The sequence below is a fragment of the Haemaphysalis longicornis genome, unplaced genomic scaffold, assembly GCF_048455015.1.
Source record: "Haemaphysalis longicornis isolate Haplotype H1 unplaced genomic scaffold, Haemaphysalis longicornis Haplotype H1 scaffold_1, whole genome shotgun sequence".
In the NCBI taxonomy this organism is placed as follows: Eukaryota; Metazoa; Arthropoda; class Arachnida; order Ixodida; family Ixodidae; genus Haemaphysalis; species Haemaphysalis longicornis.
Genome location: NW_027526203.1, coordinates 394,672,984 through 394,697,625, shown reverse-complemented (window position 1 = coordinate 394,697,625; position 24,642 = coordinate 394,672,984). Strand labels below are relative to the sequence as shown.

Here is a 24,642-nt window from a genome sequence, read left to right as displayed (position 1 = left end):
TAAGCATGCTGTTTGGTATAAAACGTGAAATGCATAGTCAAATGCTGCTCATCAACATATGCAGAGAAACTTAGTTCACTCTGAAGCTCTGATTCTCTGGACGGCATCTGTGTCTGGAAGGCTACGTAAAGTAGACATAGGCTGCGCTGACTAATTCCCAAAACCGAACCGAAATCCACGTAATGATCTATCAGCTGCAACAGGAGCATGCAGAGAAATTTGCAGGGAATTCTTGAGAAACTTTCGGGGAAAAAACGCTAAAAATAGGGAATTTCTGAACCTAGAAATATAAATCTTCCTTCCCAGTACGGAACATCACTGATTAAGGGTATTGTGATTGACTAGTTAACTGTCAAACCTGCTACCTGATATGATGATAGAAGCACAGTCTGGAGGGGAGGATTCAGGTACTCCCCTTCGATCTGGGTTTGAGAGTTTGGGTTTGCAAAGCGTCCTAGTTTTCCGGGAAAGATATGTGCAGAGGCCAGTTAATTGTATACGCTGTTTACATTGAGTTATCCGAACGTGGAATTTAATTTTTAAGGGTGTCATAAACGCCATGCTCCAAAGCTTATTCCACAAGCACACGAACGCACTGTGCATAACGTAATAAATGAAATGATTCAGACAGGAAACGTGTCGGGAAATGTTTTATCACACTCGTGGTCTTTTCGGGGGAAAATATTTTGCGGGGAGGCAAACGTCTTCCAGCATGGTGGGAGAGCAGTTTACCAGTATTTAGTACTGACGTACACCCCGACGCCCCTTCAGCTTTCGTGAACATGTGCAAGGCTTTACATGTGCGGAAACTAGGTAAGGCCCCATTCTGGTCAATTGCTGGTGGTTGTAGTCTTGAGTCTACTCAAGGCCGAAGCCCTCGGCGTTGGAGATCGCAATAGTGAGCTTCTCTCGGAGGATGTCCTTGCTTTTGTACTTGGGCAGCACCAGTTGATTGAAGCAGGTGTGGGAGACAGGCAACCTGCACATTGTACACAACACGTTATGGTCAAATGCCTTCATTCTATTTTGATGCGCTAATTCTCTATTAAAACACGCAAGAAGAATGAAGTAGAATAACATAAACAGAGCCACTATAGAAGCCTCAAAGTTCTGCTTTCCACTCCGCGAATAGCCGGTCCCCTCAGTAAAAAAAAGTTCTGAGGAAGACGAGAAAGAAATGACACCTACAGCATGCTGGTGAGGCATTAGATCGACAAAAGATACTACTTCTTCCAATTTTTTTTCTTCCGTTAGTGAAGATTGGAGAGCCAAGAGAAGGTGACCAGACATTGGAGTCGAGGTGTGAAAAGGTTGTCGGCAAATGCACTTTTTTTCTTTTCAATTTTTTGGGATATAAATACCGGAAGATATCTGTGCTGCATGCAAAAGTTAAATGTGTCTTACACGGGTATACTACTTAAAGACAACCTGCACCGGTATCGATAAACGATTTCACTATTTCCTTCGTGACTGGAAGCACTTTTTATTGGGAGCACAGTGTTGGAAGCACTTTCCAACACTGAGCGGCACTGCCTGATTTGCTGGCTGCCGCAGAAACCTCTTGTAATCTGTTTTAGTTCGGTTGATAGCGACTATCGAATGTCTTGAATGCTGCCTCCGAAAGGAAGCAGACCAATAGCAACGATGTTAGTTGAAAGGAAGAAGACCAAGAGCAATGATGTTGGTTCAGTGACGTTACCGAGGTGCACAAACAACGCCCAGACTTTAAAGAACACCAAGAAATAATAAAAAAACTGACCTATTTAATAAGTTATCTGATGTGCTAGGAGCAGGGGTACTGGGATCCGGTATTTCTTAGTAACCTTATTAGAACTGAAAGCGCTATTGACCACTTTCTAAAAGCATTTCAGACGTCGAAAAAAGTGGAAAAACTCTTCAGGGTCCCTTTAAAGGCCCTTGATCAATTAATGTTGTTTCAAGTTTCAAGTTTCACGTTCGTTTTTGTCTCAATCACTTTCTCCTAATACATGCATGAGTGTCTGGATCCTTAGCTTATTGGCTAGTAATGGATCCATTAAAAACATAACTTAACGGTAATCAGTGGTTATGCTACGTACAATCACATGTTTGAAGGAAAATGCAGTATGTGCATTGTCAACAACAACAAAAAAAAAAAACGGGTGGGAATAGAAAAGACGCATTCAATATTAATTATAATGCTAAGAATAAATTCTTGGTTCTATACAAACAAATGAAATTACGAATAAAACAGCTGCGTCATAGTAACGTTGCAATAACCCATACAACGGCAGTCTGCGTTTGCTAGTTGTTTGTTGTAAGTAGCCAACACCACGCAACAAAATAAGAAAATCCCAGGCTTCTTTCCGCATCCCTCAAACCATGCTGTTGGCTCCATCAGCTAAAGTTCGGCTCGCTTAGCTGATTGAGCGGGCCATTCGCGGAAACGGTTTTATGGATGATTTTAAGCTGCCCGTTAACAAACCGGCGCGTTGTCTTAGGCGTTCACGCAAGCCAACGCAGTGGAGGCAAGCCAACGCAGCGGACGCAAGCCACGTAGTGGAGCCAAACTAGAGGGGCAGATAAAAGCGGCACACTTAGTACGGCTCGTTGAACTCAGTTCGTAGGTGTAAATACACATGCCTGCAGCATGTCTCTCCCTGATGCCCACCAAAGCCCCCTGGCTTCTTCAGCTGCATTCTTTTTTTTTATTCCTGTGTTGGGAATCCTTGCTGCGGCCACACATGCACACACACACGACGTATGTATGCACATGAACACATGCTCAGAAAGACAGGTCATCGTGTAGTTCAGAGGCTTCCAGGAGCCCAAAGTAACTCTAATGAGACGAACTGCATATTCATGTGGTTATCTCAGTGACCTAAAAAGCTAACCACAGCCTGGCGCAACCAGTGGGGATCTAAGTTGTGCAGAGGGCGCTGTGGCCGTAAGGGGGGACGAGGGTAGGCGCGCGATCGAGCACCACACCATAGTCGAAACTGCTTAGTTTTGCTTGAAATAAAGGCAAATCTTAACCACGCTTATTTTTAATGTGAGCCCCCCCCTTCCCCCCTTCCTTACCTACTCCTCCCTCCCTCCTGAGACGCTCCCCTGTATCTTCGCCCTACAGAGGGCCTGCAGCTTTTCCGACCCGTCAACCAAGTTCCGTAAGCAGGCTTCATTCAAAGTTCGGTAACATGCCGTATTTTCTGGTGCCTAAGCATCTTTCTTTTTGTCACCCACGATGAAAAATGTGATGAGAGGTACCTATAGGTTAGAAGATTATCCGCCTAAAAATGTCAATGTTTTTAAAATATTATCTCCGCTAAAGTCGGGGGAGAGGGCTTAGAACGGGGTCTACCCAAATTGACAATATACGGTACCACCCACCTAAGGGTGGGATTTTCGGCTGCACACTAATAAGGTTCGTAGGTGCCTAATACCACATCTATTTTCCACAACGTACCTTTAAAATATACGTGGCTTGAGCTGCAAAAATGCTATGGCGCTCAAAGCTGAATAGGGCAGTAATCTTGTTTGAGCTCCCTCAACTGTAATGAAGTGAGTTGCAAAGATTTGCTGATTACCTGAGCAGATTACATTCTAGAATGCGTGAGCCACGTTCAGAGCTTTTCCGGCCGATTTAAACGCATTTTTAACGAGAAAATTGCGTTAGAACGGGCCGTGTTCCTTGCACCATTTTCCCGATCAATTAGCAAACGTCGAATATGGCGACAGACTTGTAAGTCCCCAAAGCCACATTTAACGAATTGCTAGCATCGTTTTACTTGTACAACCAAAGCGTGAATGGGTAAAAATTAATATGTTGAAGCCTGAAATAACATTCAAGCACACTGAGAATTGTTGCGACATTCCTGAGATGGTTGGTGTGACTGCTGGAAACGGTACATGGGTATTCTTCTACCGTTGATTACAAAATTATTTATTTTTATATTTCGGCGGGATTTAACGCACCGAAGCCACATCCGGGCTACGAGGCGCGCCTTAGTGGAGTGCTCCGGATTAATTTTGACATCTTTATCGTGCGCCGCAATATAGATACAGGGGCGTTTTCGCATTTAGCCTCCATCCGAAAAGCAGCCACAGCGGCCGGGATCGAAACAGCCTCGTTGGGCTCAGCAGCTCAGCTTGGCTCCCGCTGAGGATTTTTACCATAAACTTCGCGGGTCGAACTGCGTATACAGACTAACTTCAAAGTCCCTTTAAGTGCTGCAAACAGAAAATTTCTCGAATTGTTCAGGGACAGCGAGAATTCGGCAACATAATTAAATCGATTCAGTAGCGAACTCTGAACCTTTCTGAGGACCCCGTTATAATTGAATAAGGGTGAGGACAGCGATATGAACGGAGTTAGAATGAAATAAATTCTTCCACTGAGAACGTTTGAACTGAGCTATACCTGCCTCTAACTGTGCCCGCTCGATTGAGACACCCTTAACCTTGTGTGCCTTCATCGAAGGCGCCGAGTTTTAGCACTCGGGAGGTCGGATTACCAATAAACTCACTGGCCGTGACGCTCTGTTGCCCTGACTTCTCATGCGGAAACACTTCCGTTGCACGTACTTTGCCATTTCTGTCAACCGTAACTGGAAACGCGCAGTAACTACATGACCACTGGCACCATAGATTTTGGATTTAGACCCACGATCCTCCCGCATATTGCCTAGACCTCTTAGCTGCTTTTTTTTTTTTTTTTTTTTTCAGCCTGAACGTGCCATGGCGCCCACATGGTGCTCTTATGTTCACCATTCGTAGCCAAAGCTCCTTCCTTCGCCAAAAGCCCGCACCTTGGATTCTGGGAGTTTAAAGGATGAACTATAGTACCGTTTGTTCAACCATGTGACAGTTATCAGTTCCCGCTAGAAGGTGCTGGGGGCGAGCGAACCTACGTGACTGCAGGATTTCTGAGGGACACTGAAATGCGATAGCAAGCTGGCCCATATCGGTTGATTACAGAGCCGTCGATACAACTAGAACCCTTACGGCAGCACCACTTGTTTCTTAACGCAAATGATGCCAAGTATGAAGACGGGTGCAGCCGCCCCATACATTTCGCCAATCATAAATTATGACGTCATAAGTCCTGATTAGATGAACTCAGGGGCGCGGAGCTCGTCTACCATTTTTATACAGAAATCTGTCGGAAATGGAAATGTAAATTTCAGATAAACTTGTGTGGTGACTTCTGCTGAGGAGATGCTTTTTTTTTTTTTAAGAAACACTCTTTTTTAAGGCACTAACTTCAACTCTTATACATGAATAAACTGATTTCCTCGGTACCACTGGCTGTGTAAGCTTTGTATTATTTTCGATTTTGGCCAACTGCCTCACCGTGGTATAAAGGCGAACTTAAATATTTATGCGGGTGAATGCGAGAGCTAACGTCTTTTCTCACTACCCGCATCCCAGGGACATGCATGGGTATTTTTTGCACGTTATCTTAGGTGGCAGCATCCATCTAGCTAGATTGGATCTCGTCATATGATCTCGTCAAAGGTCCTTCTGCACGTTTGGTGACGAGCCGTCACAAAAAAAAAAAAAAAAAAAAGAGAGGGGGGGAGCAAAAGAGAGAAATGTCCAGCTTAAATTATTTACTTTTAAGCAAAGAAAGCATCCTAACGAAAGGCGAAAGATATTTGAAAGATGTTATTTTTCACATAAGCCAAAAAGTAGGCGATGACAGCTTTAACGCAAAATCCTGTGGCCCTTTAAAAACAATTTGGCAAAAGGGAATGGCGTGATCGCCCCTCTTTTCTTTCTGCTCTTAGCCCATGGGCCAGACGTTCAACGTGGTTGAAATTCCAACAGAAGCAACCAGAAACACACGTATTCTGTATCTAGCACGCTGTAAGCGCACTAACGAGCCATGGCAACGCCGCAGCTTCAAGCGGCTGGGCAGCTGCTGCCATCTATGGCGGAGAATCAGAAACAATTGTTGCGCGCGCTGAGTGCGCCTGTTCTGAAGTTCTTTGAACACGTTCTCATTCAGTAATTGCTATTTAACGTGCGTTTTTGTTATTTATGGACCTGATGGCCCATTCACGACTTCTATCCGCCTTATAATAAAATTCAAGGTTGATTCCGTTCGAAGACAAGTTTAAAACGACTAACGTGCCGAGGAAACAAGGGTTTAAAAAGCGGCCGCTAAAATAGTGTATGGACCTGTGCGTTGCTATAATACACCTCTTGATTGTTGCCAGCTGTTGGCTGCATATATGAATATATGAATAAAAGCAAGGGAATGGACAAAAAATGTTATATTTATTTATGTTTAACGATATTTTATATTCTCAACATGGCTGCGCTTGCATAAAGTGCAAAGCAAACAAGAGCGGCCACTGTAAATCAGTACTATGACCATATTTCTATTTGAATTTTTAATCACACGTTGGCATAGCAAATGAACAGGTTTTAGAGTTCAAAATATGCATTTACACTCCGAAGGTACGCCTGGACTTTGACGCCCGTCATATTGGAGTGCTGCGGGCTAATTTAAACTCCCTGGTGATCTCGAACGTGTTATATAATCCTGTTAAAATGGATGTTTATTCTCTGCGTCCCTCACAAGAACTGTAATAGCCGTCTCAGCCTGGAATTAGACCTTTGACCTCGGCTCAGTAGCGAAGCGCCCCAGCCACAGAGCCTGCACAGCCGGCCGGAGTCGTTCTTCGCCTACACACTAATATACACGGGTGGACCCGATCACGTCCGTACGTCTTGCTTTCGGCTAAGCAGTCTTGCTTTCGGCTAAAACAGTCTTGCTTTCGGCTAAAATAACGAAAAAAAAAAAAAACCTCCCGCAATCCCGATGTCGCAGTTTTCTTGCTCGATGAAGGTTTCTACTGTCCTTACTAAAAACTTTCCTTTTGGCGTTTTTGAAACGTACCGCTGAGAAAGAGGCGATACTGCAGAGTAGCGTTTTTTTTTTCTAGTGAATGGAGTTTTTTCTGCGTTCTGTTGCCTTACACGAGTATAGAATGGTCTTAACCAAATGTGCACTATACCTTATAACGGAAGCTCTTAAAGGCGTTCATGGTGCTCCGCCCCCAATTAGTGTCTTATCTTAGGCGCCGGTTGGCTTACATTTATACCTCTGCAGTGTGAAAGTTATAGAAAATTAAGCCTATGCGTGGTGGCCTTTTCCCTTAGTGATGGGCCTTGATGTTATGACCGGGGCCCCCACTTGTCTGCCTGCACCCGAGTGCGGAATTCTTGTTCAGTAACCGGACGAAGTTTATGCCTAACGTTAGTTGCAAATACCAGCACACACAAATGCCTACTTTGAGGGTCAACGGTCATGTTATAAGGCAATAAAAAAAAAGATTTCCAGAAGTTTCACATTGATGACTCGACCTGACGCCCCGAAAGTTATATTTATAAGAAGTGCATGGGCAGTGAAGTTAGCTTAGAAATGAAACAGCATACATGTCTGTGTTGGTGGTTTGAGCTGAAATCTTGAATGCCATCTCGCCCATGCCGCCGACCGGTACTCGGTCGCTGCCGGTAGCAAAACGGAGAAATTGCTTCTGGACGTCGGCGTTGAAAGACTTCAAGATGTCCCAGAAATCCCTATGTACAGCAGAAAACAAAAATAATATGTCGTGATGTTCGTTAGAAGCAAGCGATTTAGTAATATCACGATGAGCCTACTGCTTCACCCTGGAGTCGAGCAGGGACGGACAGAGGACGCTTGGCGTTCGCACTTACCCTTGCTCGGGGAACGCATTGGTTACCTGATAATCGGCTCGTCCTCTTCAAAGCTGTCATAGACAGTAACTTTTCTCAATTCGTCCAGATCAAGCTTTGGACAGCCACAGACAAGCATTTCCACTTCCTCGGGACGAAGCATCTGTGATTAGCAAACAACAAAATGATGTCATTAAATGCAAGAAAGGCAATATTTTCATTGATCTTTCTCTGTTTTCTTTTTTCATACGTACGATCAGTGCATTAGAGGCGCAAACGCTGTGGAATCCCAGGTAGAACGCTTTGAAGGGCTGAGCGATGGCTTTGTTCAAAACGAGATCCACGTAAAGCTCGACGTACTCTGAAGATAACAGAATGGACAAATTAGCATTGGGTGGTCGGAATTGTATACACATTCCGCCAGCTTTCTTTGCAGATCGCAAACACGTGTACATGGCTCTCGAACTACTTCTGCATTTCAGAGAGTGTGTGAATCTGGTTAAGCATGCTTATATTAATCGATAATACAACCTGGTGCACCAACTGAAGCTGTTTTCATCAAAAGCGTACGTCGTGCACTTATGAAAATTTGGGCTTTCTACCTTTGGCCAGGAGGTAGAGAAGCGTGGATATCCGAAATTTTTAATCTTTTCGATTAGGCTCATAAATAGAAGATGAGGTATTTGACATTTCGTCTAAAGTGCATCGGTAAGGCGAAAATCTTTGGAAGCGCAGCTGAAAGACAAGTGTTAATTTGCCGCTAACCGCAAGATGAAACGTGCGCAGGTAATTTGATGGCCATGACTGTTCCAGTTAAATGATATCGTTCAGTGCATGTAGGAACACAGCATTAAAAAAAGCTCGGGCTTTACGCCTTGACCTAGGCTGTGAGGTGTGCGGAGGGCTACGAAATAATTTACACTACCTGAAGGCAGCAGCTTATCCCCCAAACACTGTCAACTACCACTGCTAAGTACACTGCAACGGCGTACCAAATTCCCCCGCTTTCTTCAGCCTCTTTCCCCTACTGTTCAGGGGGACACCATGGATCCGCCATTGCCCTGATGTATCTATAACACCTGCCAAATTCTAGTATAACTGGCGTTTCTGTTTTCTCTTCCGCCAGAAAACCTGCCACCTTCGCCAGGAATTCAATTCACGACCCCGTGCTAACCCTCGCAATGCCTTAGCCATTTGGCCGCCATGGCGGGTAACCTACACCAACTTCTTTCCTCGAATAATCTTTCTGCATGCAGACTGCAACACAACTTGACTTCCTATCTAATGGCCTGATGTCCTAGTTACATAAATGTCATTTTCACGCTGTATTTACCGCACATCGCACAATTAATTGTGCTGAAGATTAACAGCCTAATTAAATATTTCACTTTCCCTCATTAGTGGTGCCACGAGGGATGATCACTTTCAGGATAAAAATTTGCGTATCGTTATAATGTCTTATCGTTGATCCACAGCTCACTAAAACTAAATCTGGACTTGTTTCTCAGATAACGACCTTAGCCCTTCAGGTTATCTTACGCATGCTTAATTATTTTTGAGCAGACCGTCGTTAAATTTGATTTCGCATCTAAATGTATGTGCTATAGCTCTCATGTTTTTGTTTTGTTTCTTACACGTTTTTGTCGTGCGTTAACGGCTGTAGCGTCAGTAATGGGCTACGTCACAATACATCGCACCCTTGCATATCGGTGCCGTATAAACACTCAACCTAGAAAACTATTCCACAGTTCTGATCTTGTTAAGATGATGAGATGAACATGTATAAAAAAATATTTTTAGTTTGTACGATATTACGGTAGAACAGCCTGCTTATTATCATAAGACTATACAGAGATTTGTTTATATTTACTTTGTCTCTGTTGTTACTAGATTCCCACTCTCTTTAGTTTCAAATGTTCATATTCTCGCACTCAACTGGCAAAAGAGTCGATTACAAGTGCAAGCGACCTGAAGTTGTTCAAGCAATATTGTTCGCCAGAATCGTGCCACCAATCACGATTTATTCTCTCTTACCTGCTCTGTTTTCGCTCGTTACCGGAATGTCCTCCCCGCCAAACTTTAAGGTGTGAGTCTTCACTTCTCCAAACTCTTCCACGGACACCTTTGCAACAACAACGCCACGCGGGCAAAAGGTGAGCGTTCAACTCTGGGAAACTGTGCTCCACGTCACTCGTGCGATGAATGGCCATCACCTGAAAGTTCATGCAGAAATCCTCTTCCACGTTCCCCTCGTATGACAGCAGCTCGTTCAAGCCGACTGCGACGTCCTGCAGAATGCGAAAAAAAAAAAAAAAAAGAAAACACGCCACAAGTCATTTGGCCTTACGTTTGGTAGCCTAAAATTCACACCCGGGCCGCGTTCATAGGAAAAAAAACATTATCACCACAGATAAACAGGTACACACAATTCGCATAAAAAGTGCTAAGTGGCTGCGTAACGAGTGTAATCTGTATTTTTTGGGCTGTATTCCAGTCGGATAACATGTAGCCTGTCACCTGTAGTTAACGAAAATTTGGTAAATGTGGCTTTCTCGAAAGAAAAGCGCGGATGCGACTAAAGCGCTGCGCATAAGATGAAAACTCCAAACACGCACGAATTGGCCGTTCCGCGCCATTCAGTTACTGATATTGAATTTACAGCCGTCTGATCCAAGAGTCATGTTCGTCGGGAATGTCGATGGCCTGACACTGCAGCCAGTGCGCAACTAGCGCACCAGGGTGGCGTGTACTGAGGCGCACCGTATACTGTCTCCTCATGATGCTCGGCAAAGTGCAGCTGTGTGTTCATGGTGTGTGTTCGTGAAGTCATAACGTGCTGTTTGCCATGGTCACACCACTGTTTTAGGCCCTGATCGCAGCCTATACGTCGAGCACTAGCGCACCTCATGTCTCATGTCATGTCTCAAGTCACGTAACCCCGAACCCAAGCGGCTTAGCGCTTCCACCTCACATTTCTTCCTTTCGTTTTGCACAGAACGCGGGGACAAGAACCGGGAAACAGGGTGGCTGTGCACCGAAGAGGTAGGCTGCAGGGAGTCAGGGGCTCTTCGTGACAAAGCTGAACTTAGCGTCACGCGGGAAGCGTTTCTGCCCATCTACAGTTAGGTTTCGAACACACCACGTAAAACATTCTGTACGCTTCGCTTCGGTGCTTCGGCAGGTGCCGATATTGAGGTACCTTTTTTACCCGCAGATAATAATATAAGGTTAAAGAAAGTCATTTAAACATTTAGATGAATTTGTCTTATTCATAGTTTGCTTTAAAAAACAATTATGTTATGACAAGTTTACGAACGTAGTTGTAGCAGTTCGGGAATTTTAAAAAATAAACTTCTCTGCTTAAAACTTCCCAACGTTTTTCTTACTTACATAAAAGAGGACAGTTTGCCTTTATCTGTAGAATTTCGTAAGTAGGAAACTTGTATGGTCTAGAAATCGTTGCTGAAAGCTGTCAGAGGGAACGACAGTTCCAAGACGGTCTAAACTCAACTATTTTAATTTTGTCTTAAACAGTGACCTTCAACGTCACAGATTTATCGCGCATACTGACAGAATGGCTATCATGTCAACAAGGAATTCGTTTATCCTCACTTTTTTAATGTCATTGCCAGTTAAAAACAAAACTGCATGGGTTTGTACAACGTTACATCCGACAGTTAAGAGGGCTACCCCTTAAGGCTTCGACCTCATGAACTCTCACTCAACCTAAAATAGACCTCGCTTATGAGATGAGGCCGAAGTGGTAGGTGGCTACGACATACTAAGTAAGTGAGGTGGGAGATTACGGCCTCTAACTCAATCTAAAAGTTTGAGGCGGAGTTATAGTGTAATAACAGATCACTGTGATTGGTTTTCCGCATAGTAACTTTGTTGGTGCATAACAAAATCAAACGCATTCATTAGAGGGCTTTCATTAAAAAGCCCCCTAATTGTATTTAACAAGATTCGCACTATTAGCGCACGCTACGTTTTATTACCAATACTAACTTGAAACAATAAATTTGGAGTCCTGAACGCCATACCCGTCACTAAGCGCCTTGTTTTTTTTTGTTTTTTTTTTTAAGTTTTTGCCTATGTAAACGCTGATATTGACAACCATTTTTAAGCCCGACGAGATGGCGTAAATCTCGTATATAAAGCAGCTAAACGTTGAAGTTCAGAACCATACTGCACTGCCCACTTGTTTGTTTAACTAACTGAGCATGTTCTGCAATCTGGGCCCATAAAATCGCTTGCCGGGAGGTGAGAATGGGTATACGCGTGGCGAGGTTGAGCGAGGGGTGAGATTGAGCTGAGATCTATGGTGCTCATGCGACGTCCATACGAGCTTGTCTAAGATGAGCTAAGCAGCCAGGAAAGCTGACTTCGGTTTCAAATCAGACCAAACTTGATAATGTCATCTACCCAGCCGCGATCCCATAGGTTTATCACGCTGACGGATGATAATGGGTATGAGAATCCACGGGAAGTCCATTATCCATTTATATAAGTTATTTTGATGCCTCAAGCACCTCTGGAATTCGGCCATTACACAAAGGTTAGCACCAAACCTGGGACATTCTTCTATTATAATCATAATTTGGATAAAGGGAAGGCGCGGGGGAAAACAACAAACCAGTGCTTTCTATAACAATTCTTGAGGACCCCATTACTTTGCGCTCAGTAATTCGCCTGCTTGTGCATAAAGCGTCTACTTACTATATGCGTACTCTATGTTTCTGGAGGTTTTTGTGGACAGTTTTTCTCGAAGTGATGTACTATGGCTGGTGTCTTGTTGCTTATATATCTCCCTTTAGTCCCGCGCAACAAAACTGTTAAGGCTTGTACACTCGGTAATATTTGCTCGTGGCTGGTTGCACGTGATTGCTTCACAGAGGAATTAATTGTGGGAAACCTTAAGTTTAGTGTTTATGATAATTTCTATACCCAAAAATGTGCATTTTTATTTATTTATTTATTTATTTATTTATTTTCATACCCTAAGGACCAGGGCGAGCATTACATAGGAGGGGGGGGATTAGGAAGATATTCAACCAGTGCACAATACATTAAACGTTGCCGGACATCATTATATAAAGCTTAAAATGTAAAAGCGCAGGAAAACTACACACAACCAAAGTAATAAAAGGAAAAGGCATGCACATAAAATTTGCACAAGAGCAGGTCCGTTAACGATACGTTAACATTTGGAGATTTGGAGGGCCACGAGACTTCACAAAGGTGTCTATATATATATATATATATATATATATATATATATATATATATATATATATATATATATATATATATATATATATATAAACGTGTTGCTGTGTTCTCTCGTTACAGCCTCAAAAGTACACAACAGAGCGGCGAATTCTGTATACCGGCATGACTTCGGCCAGGTCGTCCGTGGTGAACTTGCAGATTCCCACGAAGGAATTCTCGATGTCATGCGGAACAACGGGAGGGTTGAGTAGCTTCTTGTAGCACGCCGTCGGAAAATGGAGGTCCAGAATGATGGAGTTATACACAGCAAGCCCCATGAGGTGCTCATTGTAAGGAATATCCCTCATTCGCAAGGCGTTCGCCGGCATTTTCTCCCGTAGTGTCCTACGTACTTACCGCTCGATGGGAATTTACCCAACCCCCGGAACGCAGTAAAGGATATAACGCCTATAAGGTTGTACTCTCGTAGATTTCCCAGCTGCGTTGTGCTGAACCAATAACACCTTGCTTTGTTGTGGTACACAAACATACCTGTAAACAACAAAAATAAAATTTGCGACCTTTCTTGCATTCTCATGGCAACGCAATAATGGCACAGTATGTATCGTGGGAAGATGCACCATCATTTTTAAGGTTACTACATCACAGTTACTTTCCATTCACGATTTAAAATCGCCTCACCAAGAAAACAATTACGCGCTGTGTCAAGGAAGCCGCCCAGGGGATTTAAACTTGCGATAGTGAGCTTTTGCAGAACTCAAGACAAACGCATTCGCCCACCGAGCGATCACTCGGAGGACGAATTTCAGAATTTCGGTGGACTAATTTCAGCATGGCGGCCACTGCAGTGGCCGCGATGCTGAAATTGCCCGCATATATCCCTCCGTCGAATATCGCCCGAAATGGTTCATTTCGGAATTTAAAGCAACTAAACCTCCGCAAAATATCTTGCTTGCTTTATTCCCTCATGGTTCTGTGTCCGATCAATGTTAGAAGGCTAATTGCACATGCCCCGGCATACAGTGTACTCCGTTACGGCATACGTTGTTTTTATTTTTGTACTGCTTTCTGGCGTAACAAGATGAATGGTATTGGGAGAAAAAGCAGGGAAGCAGACCTAACGCAGGACGGCGTTTATTCCGGCCGTCCAAGTAGCCAACAGAACAAACCAACTCCGATGATGATTATTATCGCCCGAGGCCAGGGAGGCGACGATGACTCCAAACGATGCGTGGGTGAGACGATGCTGATGATAGAGTGTTTGGATGCAATAGAGAGAATGACCACTCAAGGAATCGGTGTAAAGACAGCGCTCACAACAGTTTCCCCGGCGGCTGAAGTAGCCATCCTGGCCGTCAAAGGAAGGATGATCTGCGCCGAAAGGGCTTTAGGCGCGAAACATGGGCAGTTTCGATGCCACGGCGCCGTCGGTCAGCGACGCTACAAGTGGGAGCAATGACGTAGCTGACGGGAGAGGATCGCTGTAGTACGGTGTACAGACCAATGAAGCGCGGCATAAACTTTTCACAGAGTCCTGGCGCACAGCGCGGCGTCGAAAGCTGTGCCTCATTTTTTTTTTTGATGTTACAAACCTGTTTATTGAAGTTTATTGAAGGGTAGGCATACATATAAATGAACAGATAAGCGGAGTACATGATGAATGTACTTGGTTGAATGTAACTTCCCGGCGGTCTGCGTCATAGCGAGACTTGCGGTCGTGTTGGCAGTACTCAGTGTTCAATCGTGCGAGGATCCGGCACTGTGCTAGCCGAGAAACAAATTGATCGGTGATGTTGGTTGTGGTATCCACGGGACAGGAAAATAAAGATGCGTCGAGAACGGACGGGGGGTGGCGGACGTAGACGAGAAACAATGGTGAAAATCCAGTGGTGTTTTGAACGGCGGTATTATAGGCGTATGTGACAAAACGAAGTATGACGTCCCAGTTCCTGTGGTCGGGGTTGATATATAGAGAAATCATGTCGGAAAGGGTACGATGAAACCGTTCTGTTAGTCCATTTTTCTGTGGATGATAGCTCGATATGGTTTTGTGGGCAGTTCCAGCAGCTTGGAGAACTTCCTCAAGGACTGCTGACAGAAAGGTTCGGCCACGATCACTTAAAAGAGTACGAGGTGGTCCACGCCGTAAGAAGATGGCTTGCAGGAAGAAATCTGTGACCTCAAAAGCGCAGCCGGTACGTAGAGGGGAAGTTTCCGTATACCGCGTCAAGGGATCAACAGCGGTCACAATCCACCGATGACCAGTCGTAGTAAAAGGCAAAGGTCCATACAAACCGATGCCCACAACTTCTAATGGTGCAGATAGACAAGGCAGCGGCTGTAGCGTACCGGTAGGGTCTGAGGTCGAGCGTTTACAACGCTGGAACGAAGGGCAGGACGCAAAATATCTAGCGACGCTTGAGGAAAGGCCCGGCCAAAGGAATGTGCTTTTGATACAGTTGTAGGTCTTGTGGAAAGCAAGATGGCCAGCTGTGGCGTCATCGTGGAAAACTTCCAAGATGTGGGCTCAGAGACAGCGAGGGACGACTGGAACCCATCGGTCTCCGGTAGGGTGGTAATTGTGGCGGTAAAGGGCTCCACCATTGAGAAAGCGAAATTTACTTATTTGGCGGCGTGTTCGGCTGTTAGGTGGGGACGTTGAACCGTCGAGAAGGTCCAGTAGTCGTCGGCAGTACGGGTCGGCTCGTTGGAGAGAAACAAGGTTTGTTAGGATATCTTGACCGGCGGTTTGCAAAGGGGCCATGAGCAACGCGAGTGAAGTAATAGAAGGCGACGACTTTGGGACGATGGCTGTGGGCAGTGGGTGGTGGACTGTGGGCAACGGGAAAGAGCGTCGGCGTCGCTGTGCTTTCTCTCCGACTTGTAAGTCACAGTGAAGTCATATTCTTGTAGATGGAGTACCCAGCGGCCAAGGCGCCCCGATAGGTTTTTGAGGGAGGATAACCAACAAAGGGCGTGATGGTCTGTCACCACTGAGAAATGGCGGCCATACAAATAAGAACGAAATTTTTGCACGGCCAAGACAACGGCTAGGCACTCTTTCTCAGTTATGGTGTAGTTCGTTTCAGCGGGAGTCAAAGTGCGGCTTGCATAGGCAAGAACTCGCTCCGACGAGGAATCCGTACGCTGAAGGACAGCACCAAGACCATGTCCACTGGCATCGGTGTGAAGAATAGTGGGTGCCGACTCATCGAAGTGGCAGATCACTTGTCCAGAAGTTAAAGCTTGTTTCAGGGTTTGGAAAGCTTTTTCACAGTCTTGGGTCCAGACGAATGGAGTTCCGGATGTGAGTAATTTGTGAAGGGGTGAGGCTATTGCTGCGAAATTTCGGATGAAGCGACGGAAATAGGAAGCCATGCCCAAGAAACTTCGTAGCTCTTTCTGACGAAGAGGCCGGGAAAAATTGAGAACCGCATTGATCTTGTTTGGAACCTGCCTTGCTTACAAGGTGGCCCAAGACTTTTATTAAGGTACTGGCAAAGCAACATTTCTTGGTGCTCAGCTGTAGACCAGCATTGCCAAGACAGGTGAGGAATTCATCCACGTTCAGGCGTTCAGCGAAAGTGGACGAAAAAACGACGATATCATCGAGGTAACATAGACAAGTCTTCCACTTGAAGCCACGAAGTGCAGCATCGATAATGTGCTCAAAGGTGGCCGGAGCGTTGCAAAGTCCAAACGGCATCACGTTGACCTAGTAGAGGCCGTCTGGTGTGGCGAAGGCTGTTTGTTATTAATCGGTTTCGGCCATGGGGATCTGCCAATACCCTGACCGAAGATCGAGACTCGAGAAGCCTTCTGCGCCGTGTAACGTATTGAGAGCGTCGTCAATTCGGGGCATAGGATAGACGTCTTTCCGGGTTATTTTGTTAAGCGCCCGGTAGTCCACACAAAAGCGCACTGAGCCATCTTTCTTCCGGACCAGGACAACCTGCGAAGACCAGGAACTGCCCGAAGGGCGAACAATGTCCCGCTGAAGCATGTCGTCCACATTTTCTTGAATAATTTTGCGTTCTGCGGATGAAACACGATAGGGACGACGGCGGGCGATACAAGAACCGTCGGTTTCTATGCGATGAGTCACTGCTGATGTTCGTCCAAGAGTGAGGGAATGACTGTCAAACAACGCCTTGTGCTTGTTAAGAAGGGCGAGTAGTGATTTTTGATTTTCCTCGCTGAGCTCAGTTCTGATGGTGGATGTAAGGCACGAAGACGTAATCGCTTGCCCGCAAGCATGTTGGAGTGATGCAATAGGGCAAAGCGCAATAGGGCCAACTTCGTCGTTTAGAATAGAAGCAACCTTAGTGCCTTTAAGAAGCAGAATCGGCCCAGAGGCAATGTTTAGTGCGGCGATAAAAGCTGATCCCTGTGAAAAGCGAACGACGCAGGGCGGTATCATGGCTCTTAGCAAGAGAAGTACCCAGCTGGTATGGCAAACAAATCTCCATCGGCGATACTGTCACACGTAACGGAAAGCACGGTTTCTTGGCCGGGGGACAGGACAGAGATCAACCGTGGTACTGGGGCATCTGATACACAGGCCATTCCTGTCTCGGTCAGGTGAATTGCCGGCTGGCGGCAAGAAATTACCGCAGACGACACTGAGAAAAAGTCCCAGCCCAAACTAATTTCATGAGAACACAGAGTCAGCACCGCACACTGAATGTAATGTAGGAGCACGTCTAGGTAACCCGCACTGTACAATATTCAGAAGGCCGAATCGCATCACATTCCCGCACAAGGATGGCCCGGCGTAAGGAGTTCTCACCTTCCACAGAGGTGAACATAACTGTGCACTAATAACTGACACACTGGCCCCCGTATCAACAAGTGTATCAACACGCAAACCTTCCCCTTCCACCAATAATAAGTTGAACGGCCACCAATAATAAGTTGAACGGACGTTTAAGAGGAGTTCTGGTATTTTCGAGCAATGCAGTTTCCCCACTAAAAACTGCAGGCGCTAGTTTTCCGAAGGGTGGTTATTGATAAGTGAGGCAGGACGAAGAGGGAACAGCGAGCGGCGGTAGGGCGAAGGCGTTCTGCGTCGTGTTGGAGGATCACGCTGAGAAAACTCAGGAGAGTCGCGAGGCGGGGAAGAACGGTGAATAGGAGGGACGTATGTGCTTCTACGAGTACCGTAAGCAAAGCGGCCTCACCCCGCTCATCAGGAGCGTATCCTCGGCGCTCATCCTGTCGGCGTCTTCGGCAAAAGCAGAAAATGTGGCCCCGAATTCCACAGTAGTAACAAACCGGGTGGTCCCGAGGGAAAAACTGGCGGTGCGAGCGCACGTGCGCGTAGTACGTCTGGGGACCCCGAAAGGAGGAAATGGCCGTCAAATGTCCGGGAGCAGTCGAAAGCGGAGGGAATTCCACGAACAAGGGGTGTTTTGAAGTGGCCTCTGCGTATGACGTTAGGTAAGTGGCAGGAGGAGTCGACTTTGCCGCTTAATACGCCGTCATGGACGCCAGTTCTTCCTTGATTAGACCCCGCACGGAGATGGGCTATGATGGCAGTGATCACGTGGGAGACACAATCCTCCCGAATGATTCCGCGTGTCAGAGTACGCAGACCTGTGTTCCCATCAAGACGAGCCGGCTCTGGCTCTGCTTGTCGGTACCGTCTGGAGCTCCGTTCCGGTCGACGTCTCCCACTACGCGAGCCAACGATGCAACGAGAAAGCGCGTCGGTACCCAGCACCTCCACCACTTGAGAGAGGAAAGCAGGGAAGCAGACCTAAGGCAGGACGGCGTTTATTCCGGCGGTCTTTTACCAAGTAGCCAACAGATCCAACCAACTCCGATGATGATTATTATCGCCCGAGGCCAGGGATGCGATGATGACACCAAACGATGCGTGGGTGAGACGATGCTGATGATAGAGTGCTTGGATGCAATAGAGAGAATGACCACTCAAGCAGTCACTGTAAAGACAGCGCTCACACTATGTTGAAAGGAATCCTTCGTTCAATTCTGTATGGTATGCCAATGGACGAAAACCGAAGTGTCTTTGCCTGTTCACGACTGCGCTACTTTGATTCATTGTTTAGGGAGACCGTTGTTTTAAAATATCTGTACACGCAAGAATTCTGTCACACATACTCTTTTGCTCGTGTCCTGCGCTCACGTGATCGTTTTGTTATACCGCGTGCTCGCACTCATTTTGGGAAACATGCTCGTTCATTCTATTTCCCGCGTACTTTGAACGAGTTGCCTGATGTCTTTTTTTATGACATTACCCGCAAGCAAATTAGGTCGCAGCTTCTCCAAATGCCTACCTAAATTCTCTTTTTCTTCCTTCCTCTTTGTCATTTGTTTCCGCTTTTCGTGTGTATGTTATTACCTTTTGTTTCCTGGATGTTCCCCAGCTGCCCGGCTTTGCCCCACAAGCCCTATTCGTGGCTTAGGCAGGCCCGCATTGTACGCTGAATATGAACAATAAAATTATCATTATTATTAAACGGCCCTTTTTCACAAACGCTCACGTATAAGCCCCCTTTGAGCCCCACAGAATAACAGCGACTGCGTTATTACGGAAGGACCGGGCTGTGAGCGCATGGATATGGTCCGCAAGCTCCTCCGCAGCTTGCAAGCCTACCCGAAGTTCATTGCTGCAGCATCGGCATTTTTACATCTAGCCATAATCGGCTCGGCAGAAATGCCTGCTTTTTCTTTTTTTCCCCTGCAAGAATGGTGCCTAATGCGTATTTAACATGAATGCTGCTATGCAACAGTTATCGAATATTATCCGAAGAATAAATGTTCTGCAACTACCAGTCCTCTGAGGCCATTCAGCTCAGTCATACTATTTAAAATGTAACGCGACTTGCAGTGCATCTGCGATTTAAAATCACCCCTGCCAGATTAACTACACGCACTAGAAAGCCCACAATTTGCGTGCTTCCCCCATCGCTGAGCCTTCGGGCTGGCAGTTCACTTACCGTAGTCCGGGCTGAATATTTGCCTTATGAGCAGCAGGAACCATTCCTTGGTGAGACCCCCCATATCAAGTCCCGGTTCACCAACGAAGGTGACCTTTAGCTTCTTCTTTAGGTCCGTTTGCTTCCGCGCAATCTGCAACAAAGAAAATAGGAAAGTTCTATTTTATTTCGCCGTTCGTTACACTATGTTGGGAGATAACGATGACGCTGTTACACTCGCACGTGGGAGTGGGAGTGGTTGGAGTCATCAGGTAAGAAAGACAGCGCAGGTAACAAGGTGCTTACGGTATGGGGATGTATAGTCCTTCCTCAAAGACCTACCTCGCATGGAAGTTTTACTGCCTGAATGTTACCTGTACGAGCTTCGTTTATTTTCGCTGAACGATAAATAGAAATGCTCTCGCTAAATGTAGACCAGGTAGGCTTCCAACTTGCTATGGAAGATGACAATTTCAAATTGCCCTAGGTCGTGAGTGACGATAGTTGCTCCTGTCATGTAAACTGTCGCTTTCTATGGCTTCGCACTCGCGTGGCTCCTCTTTATCCCTGCCTCGGGCTGGCCAGAACGTCCACCGAGTAATGGATGCCGCTGATGAGCACTCACCTCGTTCAGTGAGTCGGATACGAGGTGGGACCGCCGAACGTTCAAATTGAGAAAAAACACGTCAATATCCGGGGCCTGATGGTGAAGAGCGCGGTTCAGCAGGCTTCTCTGCGAGGTCAGCCGGAAAACAAGACGCGTTCATTAGAACCATTTGCCGACGTCTCCTCCTTGCCACGCACCTACGACTGCACAGAAAAGAAAGCTTACCCTCGCATTTAATATCATTTGCTGCTCCGAATCACGCTGCAAAATAGATTTCTTGGCCACGATGCTTAAAATAAAGGGATACTGGCAGTACGAAAACCTGCAAGAGAAGATTTCAGTCGGGTAAAATGCAATTACATAATTTTTATGTTCACAGAACTTAGCACGCCAGAAACTACCAGAATACTTTGATTTCTGCAAATTTAACCCTTATATGTAAAGTTGTTGCTGCAAGGTACGTAAAACACCGGGTACGGGCTTCCATATGTCAATTCGGAGAGAGCTTAAAGATTCAGTTATTATGAAACCTCAGCGTTCTGACCTTAATGACACTTTTAGGGCGTTTTAAAATCACAAAGAAATGTTTTATAATCGTGGTATGCTAAAGCGAATGCTTAAAAAATGCCTGACTTTTTTTTATATATTTGCAAGACAAGAACCCAGAGAAATAAAGGACAGAAAGACCAAAGGTTCGTATTACTCGACAAAGATACGTTCTTCGCACTTCCCGCAACTTGCCTCGGGGGTAAGAAGAAATGTTTGCAAGATCAAAACAGAGCGGAGAAGAAACTTGCTTTGTATGCTTGCCAGGAGACTGCCACCTGTAGTATTCAGACATAAGGTCAATGTGATCCAAGGCACTGTTGTAGAACTCGGTATAGGTCAAGATATTTGGATGCTTCTTGTTGTTTGCTGCGTCTGAAAGTCGAGGCAGTTAATTCGATGAACACTGTGCAGCACGCACAAAAATTGAACATGCGAAAATATAAATACGGCGGCACGTTGTTTCCGGATTTGGATGTATTATGAACCCTGAAGAGGAGCCGCGCGCTGCACTCGAAAATCGAGGAGGCCAGTGCTGCAATGACTGAATGAGTTCAGCGAGTGCAGCAAAATCGAAGACACTTTTAAACATGCGCGCTCGACAAGGGTTCCCTTGTTTTAAAGCTGGCTTCTTCTTTGCACTGTTAAAGAGACCCTGCAAAACTTTTTTTGAACTTTTTTCGAAATCTCGAATGCTTGCAGAACGTAGTCAACCAACATATCCAGGGAGTCACAAAGTTCCTCAGCTAAAAATTACGACTCTATGCCCATCACATAACTTAGAAACTTGCTCAAAAGATTTTTCTCTCGTTCACGGCCTTGGCGTTCTACGAACGCTCGAATTACGACATTACAGTGATATTGCGGCTATTGGCCCGCTTCCCTTCAGTTGCAGCAATGAACGCATTCGATAGGATAGCCACTTTAAAAAGAAAGCCACAAAAGCAAAGCAGGAACGGAAGGCGTATCTGCTGCGATGAGCAAATTACTCAGTGCCACTCCGGGCTGGCGGTAACTACAGCTTTCGCATTGCTTCCAGGCGCGAAGGAAGGTGTGAAAGCGTTTATCGGAACTGTTGCAGGGTCCCTTTAACTCGAAGATAGAGCTCAATTTACAGAAAACGGGTACTTCACCAGAAAAGAATCCACAAAGAACCGAGAGATGTGTAAACCAACAAAAAGTGCACTGATATTCATTCTAAGATATTCCATATGTAAAAAAAAAACCCGAGACAACACAGCCATCGCTATGAGCCCACTCTGAGTGCTACCTCTGTTCGTAGGAAATAACCTAAAAAAAAAAAAACTCGATTTTATCTATCAGTCTTGACTCTCTGGAACACTGGATATGCGATAGCAAAAAAAATAATAATCTTCGGAACATTATGAAATGCTCATAAGGCTAGAAAATTCGCAAAATGGGGTATCAGCACATCACGAACGTTAACGTGCGTTAGCGTTCCTCCAGCAGCAGGATTGGAGAGAACAAGAAACGATTCAAAGGGCGAAGAAAGAATGCACAGGACGAACGCTTGACTCCAATTAATGTTTTAATAGCTTCAACTAAACATCTGTACAAGTCTAGCTTGCGCCCAGCTGGTTCTTTTTTTTTTTCGCACTACTAACCCCGTCAGGTATCTCGAAGCGCTGTATAACTAGCACCAATTTCGACATTATCATTCTCGTTCGTACACGGCAGTCAAGGCATCGAACGGGACCTACTGATCAGGGCAAGAACCCTCGTCGCGCAGGGAATCCACCACCTGCTTTTGCTGATAGATGGCAGCTTGTGGCCGTTCGCGGGAGGGAACTCTCGTATCGTTATGAACTGCAGCAGCCGCTTGACCAGGGCGCGGAGTCTCTCCGGTGGACAGCTGGAACACAATGACGAAAGTACAAGGCAAGGAAGAAAACATGTAAGAGTTTCGCGCAACGCCCGGGCTTCGGAAACCTCAAGTTATGTTACCCACAGACAGACACCTCCCGATCCAAATTCCTCCATCTCTCTCTTCTTCGTTGGTAAACACAGTTCCACAGGCTCACAATCTAAGGCAGTGAATACTTACAACCAGTCATTCATTCGTAGTGGTCCTAGAAATTAGAAGCGGTTTATATATGGGTAGTGTCTGACACATGACGTTATTGAAACATGACAGCTAGATTGTACGCAAACAAGCAAGCCTGCGACTGATACACATTATACACTTTAAACTATAAATTTCTGTTTAAAGTTGATTGATTGATTGTAGGGTTGAACCCGCCGACGCAACGCAGGTGATAAGGCACGCCGTAGTGGAGGGCTCCGGATTAAGTTTGACCACCTGGGGATTTTTAACGTGCGCCGAAATCTCGCGTACACACACGCGTTTTTTCTTTTCGCCTCCCTCAGAAAAGCAGCCGCCGCGGCCGGGAATCGAGCCTGCGTCCTCGTGCTCAGCAGCACGCCTTAACCATTGAGCCACCGCGGCGGGTTCTGTTTAAAGTTCCGCCATTTCTTATATCTGGACAGTCGTATTTTATTCCAGCAGCGTTGTGATTGTATTAAGACCAACAGTCAGGCCGAACTGCGCTTGTGCGCAACGGTACAGAGCTTGCTGCATCTTATCAATCAAGTACAGTCAAAACTCGATCTAACGAAACCCGATCTTACAAATTTTCTGATATTACAAACAAATTTGGACTCTCCGCAGGTGCCTATACGGCTCAATGCTTTTATGAACTCGCACTAACGAAATAGATTCAGCCCGATTACCGATATAACGAAGTGTTTCGAGAAACAGACACATTTAAAAAGGAGCTATTTCCAGTGTATTTTAGCAGACCACCACGAAGATTACTGCGCCACGTCAGGAAAAAAAAAAAAAAAAAAACGAGGCATCTAGTTTCGTTTTTACGGAGCTCTACTAGATGAACTCAGCAGTTCCAGAAATCTAACGGTTATAATTTCCGGCGCACAACAGTGTCAGAGAATGCTGAAGAACCAGAAACTGCTGAACCTAATATTCCCGCTCTAGATCAGGTGATGGACGCTATTGACTTGACCAGGCGCTTTGATGGGGCTCGCGAAGGAACCGAGGTCGCGTTGAACGCGCTTGCGTGGTTCGAAACGTCTGCCCGATCAATGCCGCACGGAGGCGAAAATCGATTGATTGATTGATTCATTCATTGTGGGGTTTAACGCCACACAGACGATGAGGCGCGCCGTAGTGGAGGGCTCCGGATTAATTTTGACCACCAGGGGATCTTTAACGTGCGCCGAAATCTCGTACACACGGGCGTTTTCGCTTTTCGCCTCCACCAGAAAAGCGGTCGCCGCGGCCGGGGAGTCGAACCCGAGTCCTCGTGCTCAGCATCACAACACCTTAGCGACTGAGCCAGCGCGGCGGGTGGAGGCGGAAATCACAGGATTTTTTGCCAGGGAAGGAAATCGTTTCCCCCAGAACCACTAGCGTTTTATTGTTATTGTTTTCGCCGCGGAATTTTAGCGCATTGCTAAATTATCGGCAGGCGGGCACCACGGCCGGCTCAATTACGATGTACTGGTAGCTGCTGGGATGCACCTCCCTTTAGACATCGAATTTATGTCTATCAACTGCTTGTAGTATGATAGCCCCCATTTTAAGAACTTCTT

At 45.8% G+C, this 24,642-nt stretch overlaps 1 protein-coding gene across 1 annotated transcript in view; it reads right to left on the bottom strand.

Annotated features, from left to right (window-relative positions):
• Positions 1-644: 644 nt before the first annotated feature.
• Positions 645-24,642, bottom strand: part of LOC144172272 (putative E3 ubiquitin-protein ligase HECTD2) — a 64,747-nt gene continuing 40,749 nt past the window's right edge. The window contains exons 8-20 of the mRNA XM_077701025.1: positions 22,734-22,885; positions 21,264-21,387; positions 20,692-20,788; positions 20,485-20,592; positions 19,881-20,013; positions 13,361-13,449; positions 13,077-13,238; positions 9,900-9,974; positions 9,721-9,808; positions 7,941-8,047; positions 7,734-7,849; positions 7,426-7,569; positions 645-979 (exon numbers count right to left, since the gene is read on the bottom strand). Coding sequence (XP_077557151.1) covers positions 859-979; positions 7,426-7,569; positions 7,734-7,849; positions 7,941-8,047; positions 9,721-9,808; positions 9,900-9,974; positions 13,077-13,238; positions 13,361-13,449; positions 19,881-20,013; positions 20,485-20,592; positions 20,692-20,788; positions 21,264-21,387; positions 22,734-22,885 — 1,516 coding nt within the window. The 3' untranslated portion in view covers positions 645-858. The remainder of the gene's footprint in view (positions 980-7,425; positions 7,570-7,733; positions 7,850-7,940; positions 8,048-9,720; positions 9,809-9,899; positions 9,975-13,076; positions 13,239-13,360; positions 13,450-19,880; positions 20,014-20,484; positions 20,593-20,691; positions 20,789-21,263; positions 21,388-22,733; positions 22,886-24,642) is intronic.